The sequence below is a fragment of the Phacochoerus africanus genome, chromosome 4 (assembly GCF_016906955.1).
Source record: "Phacochoerus africanus isolate WHEZ1 chromosome 4, ROS_Pafr_v1, whole genome shotgun sequence".
Taxonomy (NCBI): Eukaryota; Metazoa; Chordata; class Mammalia; order Artiodactyla; family Suidae; genus Phacochoerus; species Phacochoerus africanus.
The window spans coordinates 5,242,954-5,255,541 of record NC_062547.1 but is presented as its reverse complement, the minus strand read 5'-3'; the positions used below and the strand labels follow the sequence as shown (position 1 = coordinate 5,255,541).

Genomic DNA, 12,588 nt, shown 5'->3' with positions numbered 1-12,588 from the left:
GTTCAAATAAAACCAAATTTTATTTATGGACACTAAGGTTTGAATTTCATGTAATTTTCCCATTACACAAAATACTCTTTTAGTTAATTATCCCCCCCCCCTCCCCTAGACATTTAAAAATGTGATATTGGGAGTTCTGTGGGGCTGTGGGTTAATGATTCGGCTTGTCTCTGTGTAGGTACTGGTTCGCTCTCTGGCCCAGCACAGTGGGTTAAAGATCTGGCTTTGCCACAGCTGTGGTATAGCTCGCAGCGGTGGTTTGGATTCATTCCTTGGCCCAAGAATTCCGTATGCCTCATGTGCAGCCAAAAAATAAAAGAATTTGAAAATGTGATAAGCACTTTCAGCTCATAAGCCACAACAAAAAGAGACAGTAAACCAGATCTACTAGGTGCTGTTTATGACTCTGCCTTAGGGAGATCGGGCTTAATCCTTCAGCAAAACCCTCACTGGCAAGAGCTGAATCATATGTCATTAAAGTATAAATGGTACTGACATTAAGCAGCCATTAGAGTACAGAGTAGGGGATGTGATGTTCACAACTTGCTCTCAGGTAGTTCGGCAGAATAGTAACAGTGTAAACGAACAGAGATTAGCAAAACGTGGGGAATGTTAACAGGTGATGGGTCTTGGAGAAGCTAGAAGTGTTAGTGATACCATACCACTCGTGGAACTTTTTGGGAGATCTAATAGTTTTCAAAATTAAAAATCAAAAAATAGGAGTTCCCGTGGTGGCTCAGTGGTTAATGAATCTGACTGGGAACCATGAGGTTGCAGGTTCGATCCCTGCCCTTGCTCAGTGGGTTAACAATCCGGCGTTGCCGTGAGCTGTGGTGTATTTTTTTCTTTTCTTTTTAGGGCTGCACCCATGGCATATAGGCTTTCCCAGGCTCGAGGTCCAGTCAGAGCTACAGCTGCCGGCCTACACCACAGCCACAACAATGCCAGATTCGAGCCGTGTCTGCAACCTGCACCACAGCTCATGCCACCGCTAGATCCCTGACCCACTGAGCAAGGCCAGGGGTTGAACCACATGGATACTAGTTGAATTCATTTCCCCTGTGCCACAGTGGGAACTCTGGAATCCACACCTTTTAGAAGGAATGGTCATTGACCTACTTACTGTGAACATGGTCAGTTAACCATTTTGGTGCCCATTTGGGAACATTTGTTTTGGTTAGAGTGTAGGTAGCCTCTAACCTATTACCTTATACATGAGGTTGGTATTGCTGGAGTTTCCCTCTTAGTATTAAGAGAGAATGGAGGAGTTCCCGTCGTGGCGCAGTGGTTAACGAATCCGACTAGGAACCATGAGGTTGCGGGTTCGGTCCCTGCCCTTGCTCAGTGGGTTAACGATCCGGTGTTGCCGTGAGCTATGGTGTAGGTTGCAGACTCGGCTCGGATCCTGCGTTGCTGTGGCTCTGGCGTAGGCTGGCAGCTACAGCTCCGATTAGACCCCTAGCCTGGGAACCTCCATATGCTGCGGGAGTGGCCCAAGGAATGGCAAAAAGACAAAAAAAAAAAAAGAGAGAGAGAGAGAGAGAGAATGGAATGCTTTTTAAAACAAATTTTATTAAAAAAGAATTTCTTGGAGTTCCCACCTGGGGCATCTTGGGTTAAGGACCCGGCATTACAGCGGCTGTGGTGTAGGTCACAGCTGTGGCTTGGATTCAGTCCCTGGCCTGGGAACTTCCATATACCGCAAGTGTGGCCAAAAAAAACCTGAAAGAACCTCTACTTGTTTGTTAAAAGTAATGAAACTACAAAATATAGTAAGTAGTTTAATAAGTTTGAGGTTGTAATAACAGTAAAAATAATTAAAATGTTTCAAAAGAGAAAAATTACATAATTTCATAGTAAAGTACTCTTACTTAGAATCATTGTTAAGAGGTAATACCACCTATCCTGCTGTAAGATTCAATCTAAAAATGTTTCTAAGGAGTTCCCATCATGGCTTAGTGGAAGTGATCTGACTAGTATCCATGAGGACACGGGTTGGATCTCTGGCCTCGCTCAGTAGGTTAAGGATCCTACATTGCTGTGAGCTGCGGTGAGGATCACAGACACTGCTCGGGTCTGGCGTTGCCGTGGCTGTGGTGGAGGCCAGCAGCTACAGCTCCAATTTGACCCCTAGCCTGGAAACCTCCATATGCCATGGGTGTGGCCGTAAAAAGACCAAAAAAAAAAAAAGTTTCTAAAAAGCATTCTCCTTTTTTGGCTGAAAATTGCTGTTATGCCCATAGCTTAATTGTTTGCTCTATGAGGGAAGAAAGGGAGAATATATATTCAACAGCATAGGTAACCTGAGCACCTTATCCTGCATGAAAAGTTTCCTACAGACTGTTGAACTGGTAGTAACTAATGTTGATTTATCTATCTTATTTTCCTAGACTTTGCTTATCAGAAAATGTTAAATTTCAGTATCTAGCTGCTGCATTATTCCATTTTTCCTAAGTAGGGCTTACTTAATTGCTTCATCCAAATAAAGAACCCTTCTGTGTTTCTTTAAAATTTCATTGGATCTTCTACATATATACACGCAGAGCATTTTTTATTTGCTTTCTTCTCCACGTTTTTACATGCCAGTACCAGCCTGACATCTGTTTATTATGTAACATTCTATAAACTCACAAAATTTAACTTAGAATGTATAGATGTATACACAGTGCTTCATGAAAGAAATATAAGGTATGTTGTAAATTTAAGGCAACATTTTCACTACTTTAGCTGTGCCACTGTGGAACGAGTGTTGGTAATTATTCTCTTGATAGCCCTTAAAGGCTCAATAAAGAGTATTAAACAATTTTTTTCAGGAGTCCCGCTGTGGCACAGCGGGTTAAAGATCCAGTGCTGTCTCTGTGGCAGCTCGGGTCGCTGCTGAGGTGAGAGTTTGATGCTCGGCCCAGCGCAGTGGGTTAAAGATCTGGTGTTGCCACAGCTGTGGCTTGGCTTCAGACCCTGGCCTGGGAACTTCCATATTCTGTGGGTGCTGCCAAAAAAACAAAAAAATTTTTTTTCCAAAACATTCTAATCTGATCTTAGAAATTGATGTGTGTTCTGTGGTGTCTAGCAGCATAGGTAGAAGGCCATTGGGGAAGTTGGGTGTGTGATGTCTCAGCTATTATTAATAGTCTAATGAGTTCAAGTAAAAAATCAAAAGTAATGCCTATTTTGTATTTTCTTTTTATTTCATTTCTCCCTCCCTTCCCTCCTTCCTTCCTTCCTTCCAGTATTACTCAGCTCTCAGCAGAGTCCCAGAGAGTTTAGAATTGGGTTGTCCTGAACTTTTTTTTATGGCCCCACCCTCTGCATATGGGCCATGAATTGAATCTGAGCTGCAGCTGCTGCAGCGCCTGATCCTTTAACCCACTGTGCCAGGCTGGGGATTGAACTTAAACCTTCGCAGCACCTGATGCAGTTGGAGTCTTAACCCGCTGTAGCACAGCAGGAACTCTGGTTGTCCTGAACTTTTTTTTGTCCTTTTTTTTTTTTTTTTTGGCATTTCTTGGGCAGCTCCCATGGCATATGGAGGTTCCCAGGCTAGGGGTCGAATCAGAGCTGTAGCCTCCAGCCTACGCCAGAGCCACAGCAACACAGGATCCGAGCCGCGTCTGCAACCTACACCACAGCTCATGGCAACGCCAGATCGTTAACCCACTGAACAAGGGCAGGGAGCGAACCCGCCACCTCATGGTTCCTAGTCGGATTCGTTAACCACTGCACCACGACGGGAACTCCTGTCCTGAACTTTTAATAAAGACCTTTCCAGGAGTTCCCTGGTGGCTCAGTGGGTTAAAGATCCAGCATTGTCACTGCTGTGGCTCACGTTCAATCCCTGGCTCAGGAACTTCCATGTGCTGCAGGTACAGCCAAAACCCAAAAAACCTTTCCAGAAAAGTGTTAAGAACACGTAAAAGGTGAGCAGAGAAGCCCAGTGTATTATATTTAATTTGGTGGGATCAAGTATCTGTTAATTTGTGTTCTCCCACCTCACCAGAAGGTGGTAATTAATTTGATTTTCAAATAAGGGAGGGGAAACCTCTTCTAGTTGTTTAAGCTGTGGTGGCAAAAGAGACTGAGATTCAGAGCCTGGCTCCTCTTCCTTGGAAAGCTGGGAAAGTATACGTGCGTGTCTCTCCTGTTCTGCAATGAGGAAAGTGATCTCATCCACAGTGATGCTCTGTGCCCTAGCGAAGGGGTCTGAAAGGGACTCCCATCTGGGTCTCCTTTATTCAGGAAGACTACCTGAACACAGAGCTTTAAAAAGGAGACAGGAACATTTTGAGAAGTAATATATTCAAAACAATCCTAAGAGTATTATTTGCCTTATCCTTTTGAAAGATGGCCTTTCTAAAAGAAGATGGGCACAGTGTACAGGCACACCTCAGAGATATTGCAGGTTTGCTTCCAGACTACCATAATAACGCAAATATTGCAGTAAATTGAGTCACATGAATTTTTTTGTTCCCCAGTGTATAGAAAGGTCATGTTTGTACTAACCGATTAGGTGTAAGTAACAGTATGTCTTTTTTAAAAAATGTATGGGGAGTTCCCGTCGTGGCGCAGTGGTTAACGAATCCAACTAGGAACCATGAGGTTGCGGGTTCGGTCCCTGCCCTTGCTCAGTGGGTTAACGATCCAGCATTGCCGTGAGCTGTGGTGTAGGTTGCAGACGCGGCTCGGATCCCGAGTTGCTGTGGCTCTGGCGTAGGCCGGTGGCTACAGCTCCGATTAGACCCCTAGCCTGGGAACCTCCATATGCCGTGGGAGCGGCCCAAGAAATAGCAACAACAACAACAACAACAAAAAAGACAAAAGACAAAAAAAAAAGTATGTACCTCAGTTTAAAAATACTTTATTTTGGAGCTCCCATTGTGGCTCAGTGGTAACAAACCCTACTAGTATCCATGAGGATTCGGGTTTAATCCTTGGCCCTGCTCAGTGGGATGAGGATGCAGCGTTGCCATGAGCTGCAGTATAGGTTGCAGGTACAGTTTGGATCTGGTATCACTGTGGCTGTGGCATAGGCCAGGAGCTGCAGCTCTGATTTGACCCCTAGCCTGGGGACTTGCATAAGCTTGTGGTGTGGCCCTAAAAAAAAAGAAAAGAAAAAAAATCTTTATTTATAAAAAATGCTAACCTTTGTCTGAACAAACATTTAATTTGTAAAAACCTGGTAATATCTATGAAACGCAGTAAAGCAAAATACAGTAGAATGAGGTGTGCCTGAATTTAGAATAATCCCCATCATTGTTCTTCCTCACTGGTTGATTCGTGGTGATTTGCCATTTCTTTGACTAGGGTAGATCTAAAGGACAGTTATTTTTGTGATAATTCAGAAGGAATACTTTCATGTTGCTTTTAGGGAGAATGGAAAGAAAACAAAAGATAGCAGCTGCTTAGGCCATGTAGAATAGTAATCTGATTTGTGGGTAATACCATCTTGGCAGACTACAAAGTACAAGACAGGCAAGCTGAGAGGTAATAGTGGGAGAGAATTCTGAGCTTCATGTCCTCGGCTAGATGTAGTTTGCGAATGCATCTCTAGTCATACTTTCATATGTGTAAGTATGTAATAAAAACATGTAACTTTATCTCATGTCCTGTTTTGCCATTATATTCTGTGTTTCATGGCCTTTGATTCAGGGTAAAACTAGTAAAGGCAAGAGTGACTGGTATGCCTTTCCATCCTAAGAACCCTAAAACAGTTTTCTTAATTAAAGTATATTGTGTTTTACTCCTAACGTTTTACTCTGTCTCAGAACTTTTTTTTTTTTTTTTTGTCTTTTTGCCATTCCTTGGGCCGCTCCCGCGGCCTATGGAGGTTCCCAGGCTAGGGGTCGAATCAGAGCTGTAGCTGCCGGCCTACGCCAGAGCCACAGCAACACGGGATCCGAGCAGCATCTGCAACCTACACCACAGCTCACGGCAACACCGGATCCTTAACCCACTGAGCAAGGGCAGGGATCGAACCCGCAACCTCCTGGTTCCTAGTCGGATTCGTTAACCATTGCGCCATGACGAGAACTCCTCAAAACTTTTTGATGCTTGGCCCACTCAACCAAGACAGCTTCTTGGTAGTTCTGAAATGGTCTCTACAAAATACCTTTTGTCTTTAGTGATTGTTTCCTAAGACCAACATTTTTGAAGCTGACAGATCGGCTTAAATTCTTGCCCCAAATGCCAACCTAAGTTTGCAGATTGACTAGGGAGGGTTTTTCCTGGGCTGTTTATTGCAGTGATTGTTTGTTACTCTCTTTCCTTGGAAACTGTTATCAACTTAATTTTCTCATTATTTTGTTCCGGTGCAGGTTCCAAATAAGTTCCGCTATCCGTTCTACTATGAGATGTGTTGGTATGTGCTGGAGCGCTATGTGTACTGCATAACCAACCGTTCCCACCTAACTAAGGAATTTCAGAAAGAGTCCCTTAGCATGGGTAAGTGTTCTGCCTACACGAGCTTTCGAGATACCTTTCAGGATTGAGGGTGAGGCCAGGAATATTCCATAGACTGTTGCTCAATGGTTTTGTTTGTATAGTTTTTTGGGGGTTTTTTGTGGGTTTTTTTGGTTTTTTTGTGTTTTGAAGGCTGCACTCATGTCATATGGAGGTTCCCAGGCTAGGGGTCTAATCAGAGCTGTAGCCACCAGCCTACACCAGAGCCACAGCAATGCAAGATCCAAGCTGCATCTGTGACCTACCTACACCACAGCTCACATCAACGCCAGATCCTTAACCCACTGAGCGAAGCCAGGGATCGAACCTGCAACCTAATGGTTCCTAGTCAGATTCATTAACCACTGAACCACGATTGGAACTCCTGTATAGTTTGTTTTTTAATTTGTCTATTTAGAAGTACCAAATTGTTGTGGCTCAGCAGGTTAAGAACCTGACTATTTTATTGCAAGTCAGGATAGTTTCATTTGTACATTTTTAGGTTATTCCATGCTTTAAAAATAAAGAGGAGGCTTGGATCCCGCGTTGCTATGGCTCTGGTGTAGGCCAGTGGCTACAGCTCTGATTTGACCCCTAGCCTGGGAACCTCCATATGCCGCGGAAGCGGCCCAAAGAAATAGCAAAAAGACCAAAAAAAAAAAAAAAAAGCCAACACTGTAATATCCTGTGCTCATGTATTTCATAGAATCTTCAATCCAAACAAGATTCTTTTTGTCTTAGCATTTCTTCTGAGAATAGTGTGTATTTTGTTTGAGGAAAAAGGAAAAGCTCATCACTATGTGAAAGCAGAATTCAGAACTGTATATACACCGTGATCTCAGTTTTGAAGAGCATCAAATCATAGTCGTACAGGAGTTCTCTTGTGGCGCAGTGGGTTAAGAATCCAGTGTTGTCTTTGCAGCACCTTGGGTCGCTGGTGTAGCACAGGTTCAGTACGTGGCCTGGGAACTTGTATGTGCTGTGGACGTGCCCCCCCCCCCCAAAAAAAAAAAATCGTAGTCATACACGATGTGTAAGAAAAAGATGGAGAGAAAATACATCACACTGTTGAGTTGTTATCTGAGGGTAGAGGGATACAGGTGACCTATTTACTTCTTTGCATCTTCCTGTATTTCCTAAATTAATAGTCAACATGTGTTACTTTCATAATAAAAGATCAGTTAACATTTTAAAAGTCTTCTTTTTCCTTCCTTCCTTTCACTGCCCCTGTGGCATATGGATGTTCCCAGGCTAGGGGTTGAGTCAGAGCTACAACTGCCAGCCTACACCACAGCAACCCCAGATCCAAGCCGCATCTGCAGTCTACACTGCAGCTTTCAGCAATTCCTGATTTTTTTGTTTGTTTGTTTTTGTTTTGTTTTGTTTTGCTATTTCTTGGGCCGCTCCCACGGCATATGGAGGTTCCCAGGCTAGGGGTTGAATCAGAGCTGTAGCCTTCAGCCTACACCAGAGCCACAGCAACGCGGGATCCGAGCCGCGTCTGCAACCTACACCACAGCTCACGGCAACACCGGATCCTTAACCCACTGAGCAAGGGCAGGGACCGAACCCACAACCTCATGGTTCCTAGTCAGATTCGTTAACCACTGCACCACGATGGGAACTCCCAGCAAGTCCTGATTCTAAACCCACCGAGTGAGGCCAGGGATTGAGTCTACATCCTCATGGTTACTGCTCAGGTTCTTACCCCACTGAGCCACAACTTGAACTCTGAAGAATTCTTCTTTCATTAGAACTGTTATTCTCACTTTGACTATCAAAATCTTTCATTTAAAAAATATTCACTTTGGGAGTTCCCACTGTGGTGCAACGGGGTCAGTGGTGTCTTGGGGAGCACTGGGACACAGGTTTGATCCCTGACCAGGCACAGTGGGTTAAGGATCTGGCGTTGCCGCAGCGGTGGCTTAGATCTGATCCCTGGCCTAGGAACTCCATACACCACAGGGCAGCCAAAAAAGAAAAAAAAGGTTCATTTTGTTTTGTTTTATTTAGCCATGTTGCTAAGATTTTGATTCAGAGCTTTTTTTTTTTTTGTCTTTTTCCTTTTCTAGGGCCGCTCCCGGGGCATATGGAGATTCCCAGGCTAGGGTCGAATGGGAGCTGCAGCTGCCGGCCTACGCCAGAGCCACAGCAACTCGGGATCCGAGCCGCGTCTGCAACCTACACCACAGCTCACAGCAACACGGGATCCTTAACCCACTGAGCAAGGCCAGGGATTGAACCTGCAGCCTCATGGTTCCTAGGCAGATTCGTTAACCACTGCACCACGACGGGAACTCCTCAGAGCTTAATTTTATGACCAAGACGTTGAGCAAAACTGCTTTTAAATATACGTGCTTCCCCCAAAAAAACTGCATATACACACATATATATATGCTTCATGCAGTCTAGTTTTTTAAAGATAATGAACTCATAACCCCCAAACTAAGTTTGAACTTGAAACCAGTTTATACTGTTCTCACAGGTAACTTATTTCTAGCACACAGTTTAAAGGTTGCACCCTTCCCAGTCTTTTAAAAATTCAATTGACTATTTATCTCAGTTGTTCTACTAGCTCAGGATCCTATTTTTACCTGTAACTGTGATTTCCAGCAGCGGACAAATAGGCTGGAGAAGGAAAGACCAATTTTTTAAAATGTGACAACTTCGTCATTTGTAACTTCAGGGCCCCTCTTATGCTACCAATTTCTTTTGTTGTTCACATGGCCAAGTGGCATGTTCTCACTGCATTTTTTTCTTCATACTGGCAGATTTGGAGTTAAATGGGTTGGAGTCCGGAAATGGGGATGAGGAAGCGGTAGATCGAGAACCCCGGCGCTTGAGCAATAGGCGTTCTGTTCTCACTAGCCCTGTAGCCAATGGGGTCAACCTGGATTATGACGGACTGGGTAAAACCTGCCGAAGTCTTCCAAGTCTGAAGAAAACTTTGTCTGGGGATTCAACCTCTGACTCTAGCCGGGGCTCCCACAATGGACAAGTGTGGGATTCCCAGTGTAGCCCCCGGAAGGACAGGCAGGTGCATCTGACCCATTTTGAGCTTGAAGGCCTTCGTTGCCTTGTAGATAAATTGGAGTCTCTGCCACTGCACAAGAAATGTGTCCCTACAGGGATAGAAGACGAAGATGCTCTCATTGCTGATGTGAAGGTAAGGGTTGGGTGTGACTGTTGCATGAGATGCTCTCATTGCTGATGTGAAGGTAAGGGTTAGGTGTGACTGTTGCATGTCAGCTGTTGATCTGGCTCGGGCAGTCAGTTTCTGGATTCTGAGAGAGAAAACAGGCGTTTTGGATCATCTTGATTCAACCAGAGAGAAGTTAATATGTGTATGTGTTGTGCTTATGCTGTATAGTGTTTCAATTCCTAGAATGAGGTTAGGTCCCTGTTGTGAAAATACTAACATTTGTATGTTCAGTTAGGACTTATATAAATGAGTATTTCAGGCTGACCCTGAAAATAAAACCTGAGAAAATGTTTGTATTAATAGGAGTTCCCATCGTGGCGCAGTGGTTAACGAATCTGACTAGGAACCATGAGGTTGCAGGTTCGGTCCCTGCCCTTGCTCAGTGGGTTAACGATCTGGCGTTGCCGTGAGCTGTGGTGTAGGTTGCAGATGCTGCTCGGATCCCGTGTTGCTGTGGCTTTGGCATAGGCTGGTGGCTACAGCTCTGATTCGACCCCTAGCCTGGGAACCTCCATATGCCGTGGGAGCGGCCCAAGAAATAGCAAAAAAAAAAAAGTTTGTATTAATAAATGTTGGAGTTCCCGTCGTGGTGCAGCGGAAAGGAATCAGACTAGGAACCATGAGGTTGCGGGTTTGATCCCTGGCCTCGCTCAGTGGATTAAGGCTCCAGAGTGGCTGTGAGCTGTGGTGTAGGTTGAAGACGCAGCTCGGATCCTGTGTGGCTGTGGCGTAGGCCTGCAGCTATAGTTCGATGGGACCCCTAGCCTGGGGAATCTTCGTGTGCTGTGGGCACGGCCCTGAGAAAGACAAAAAAGGAAAAAAAAGGAGAAAAAAAAAAAGAAATGTTACTTAAAATTTAAGGTACCCTTAGACAATAAGTCCTATTAGAGGACAAAAGTGGCCATTAACAGTCTCCAGCAGTCTTAACTCAAGCGGTTTTAAGGGAAAGAAATTATTCTGTTAGGTTATGTTAAGCAGGTTTAACATATTTAGCTTCAAATTTATCTAGCATTAAGACAAATACATTGGGGCAACTTCTGAAAAAAGTGTCGTTTTAAGTGTTAGTTCATCCTGTTGCTTTGGTATATCAAGTTTCTTGTAGATTTTCTTCTTTCTCAGCAGGTCTCCCAGCATTAGTAATCTTCAAAGCCTAGCCCACCCCTCATGTGTCTTTTCCTCTTAAGTAATCTTTTCCTCATAGGTAATCATTAATACGAACACCAAAAAGTCTGTAAATAATTATTTATGTTTGGGTTCAGGGCATGGCTATGTATATTAGGAAGCTAGTTCACAATTTATAATAAGTGTTATTTTTAAAACTTGCCTTATAGATTGTTCTAAGCCACAGAAGAATTTATCGGCAATAATTTTATGTGACCTTAAGGGAGACAGGCTAAATATCTCAGAGAATGTCTTTTCCATTCCTGATTCCTCATTCAGGTTTTCCTTTGGCTGCCACTAAGCAGCTGCCTACCTTCTGCCAGATATCTCAGTAAGGAATTCCAAAGGCTGGGTTAGGACCTAGACTTTCTTTTTTCTTTCTTCAATTTCCGTTTTAATTTTATCTTACTGTTTATACATCAGTGAAATGGTAAAAACTTTAAAAAGGGGTGGTAACCTGATTGAACTGGTCCTCTCCATAGTGATAGAAGCTGGACAGTGGTTTTTACTTTTTTTTTTTTTGGCTTTTTAGGGCTGCACCTGTGGCACATGGACGTTCCCAGGCTAAGGGTCGAATTGGAGCTGCAGCTGCTGGCCTACACCATAGCCACAGCAACTCAGTATCTGAGCCGCTTCTGCAACCTACACCACCGCTCATGGCAACGCTGGATCCTTAACCTACCAAGTCAGCGGTTTTATAGTTTGTTTTAGACAAGGCAGGTGGTATCGTTATGGCTTGTATTTATGGGAGGAAATGACAAAGTTCCCAGTGGGTGTGGTCCTATATCTATAATGGTTAATGTGCAGCAAAACAAACTTAGCCATACTTTTGGAGACTCGCAAACCATATCCCAGAATCACTTCCCAGCCCTGAGTGAGCAAAGGACACTTGCAGTTTTCCTTTCCATTGTGGTAGGATGCATATTATATTTTCCTGAGAGTTGGAGTGTAACATCTTTTTTTTTCTACCGAAGTTTCTTTTCTTTTTCTTTTTTTTTTTTTTTTTTTTTTTTTTTTTTGCTTTTCAGGGCTGAACTTAAGGCATATATGGAGATTCCCAGGCTAGGGGTCCAAATGGAACTACAGCTGCTGGCCTACGCCACAGCCACAGCAACACCAGATCAGAGTTGCGTCTCTGACCTATATCACAGCTCACAGCAATGCCAGATCCTTAACTCACTGAGCGAGGCCAGGGATCGAACCCGCAACCTCATGGTTCCTACTCAGATTCATTTCTGCTGCACCATGACAGGAATTCCAACAGGAGTTTCTTTTTTCGTGTAGCTGTCCCACCATGGGTGCACGTGGGAAACACTAAATTGTGACTTTGACTACTTACTAACTTGTATAATTGCTTTTAGGAACCCTAAGATGAAGAAAGACTTCCAAGTTTATATCTCACTAATGTTCTTTTGGCCTAGGGAATCTGTGTTTCTAATTCTTGAGGAAAAAAAGTACCTTTTTAGTCCTAAGGGATGACTCTAGATGGATTTGATTTCATTGAATCTAGTTGTGGAAAGTCATGTTGTATAATTCACTAATCAGTTGTACAGGCCAAGTGTCACGATAAAAAATACACAAACTCCCTTAACTAACATAGTTAAATAAGGATATTTGTGGAGGCAGAGTGGTAGGGGAAAAAATAGGAAGTTCTGGGTCTAATATTAAGCAGAATAAAAGGCAGCAAGAAGGGGAATGAGTTAAGAAGAGCCATTTAAAGAGAACTCTTAGCATTATGAAAAGTGTCTAGAGAGAGCTTCCTGTTTATCAGGAGTCATGAAAAACATGGC

At 43.6% G+C, this 12,588-nt stretch overlaps 1 protein-coding gene across 3 annotated transcripts in view; it reads left to right on the top strand.

Annotated features, from left to right (window-relative positions):
- The window catches only part of KDM2A (lysine demethylase 2A), a 116,421-nt gene that overhangs the window by 81,414 nt on the left and 22,419 nt on the right, over positions 1–12,588 (top strand). For 2 of the 3 annotated variants that reach the window (XM_047775140.1, XM_047775141.1), the window contains 2 exons: positions 6,312–6,438; positions 9,207–9,601. In XM_047775140.1, the coding sequence (XP_047631096.1) occupies positions 6,312–6,438; positions 9,207–9,601 (522 nt within the window). Of the gene's footprint in view, positions 1–6,311; positions 6,439–9,206; positions 9,602–9,634; positions 9,654–12,588 lie in introns of those variants that run through there. The other variant, XM_047775144.1, reaches the window with a different exon arrangement.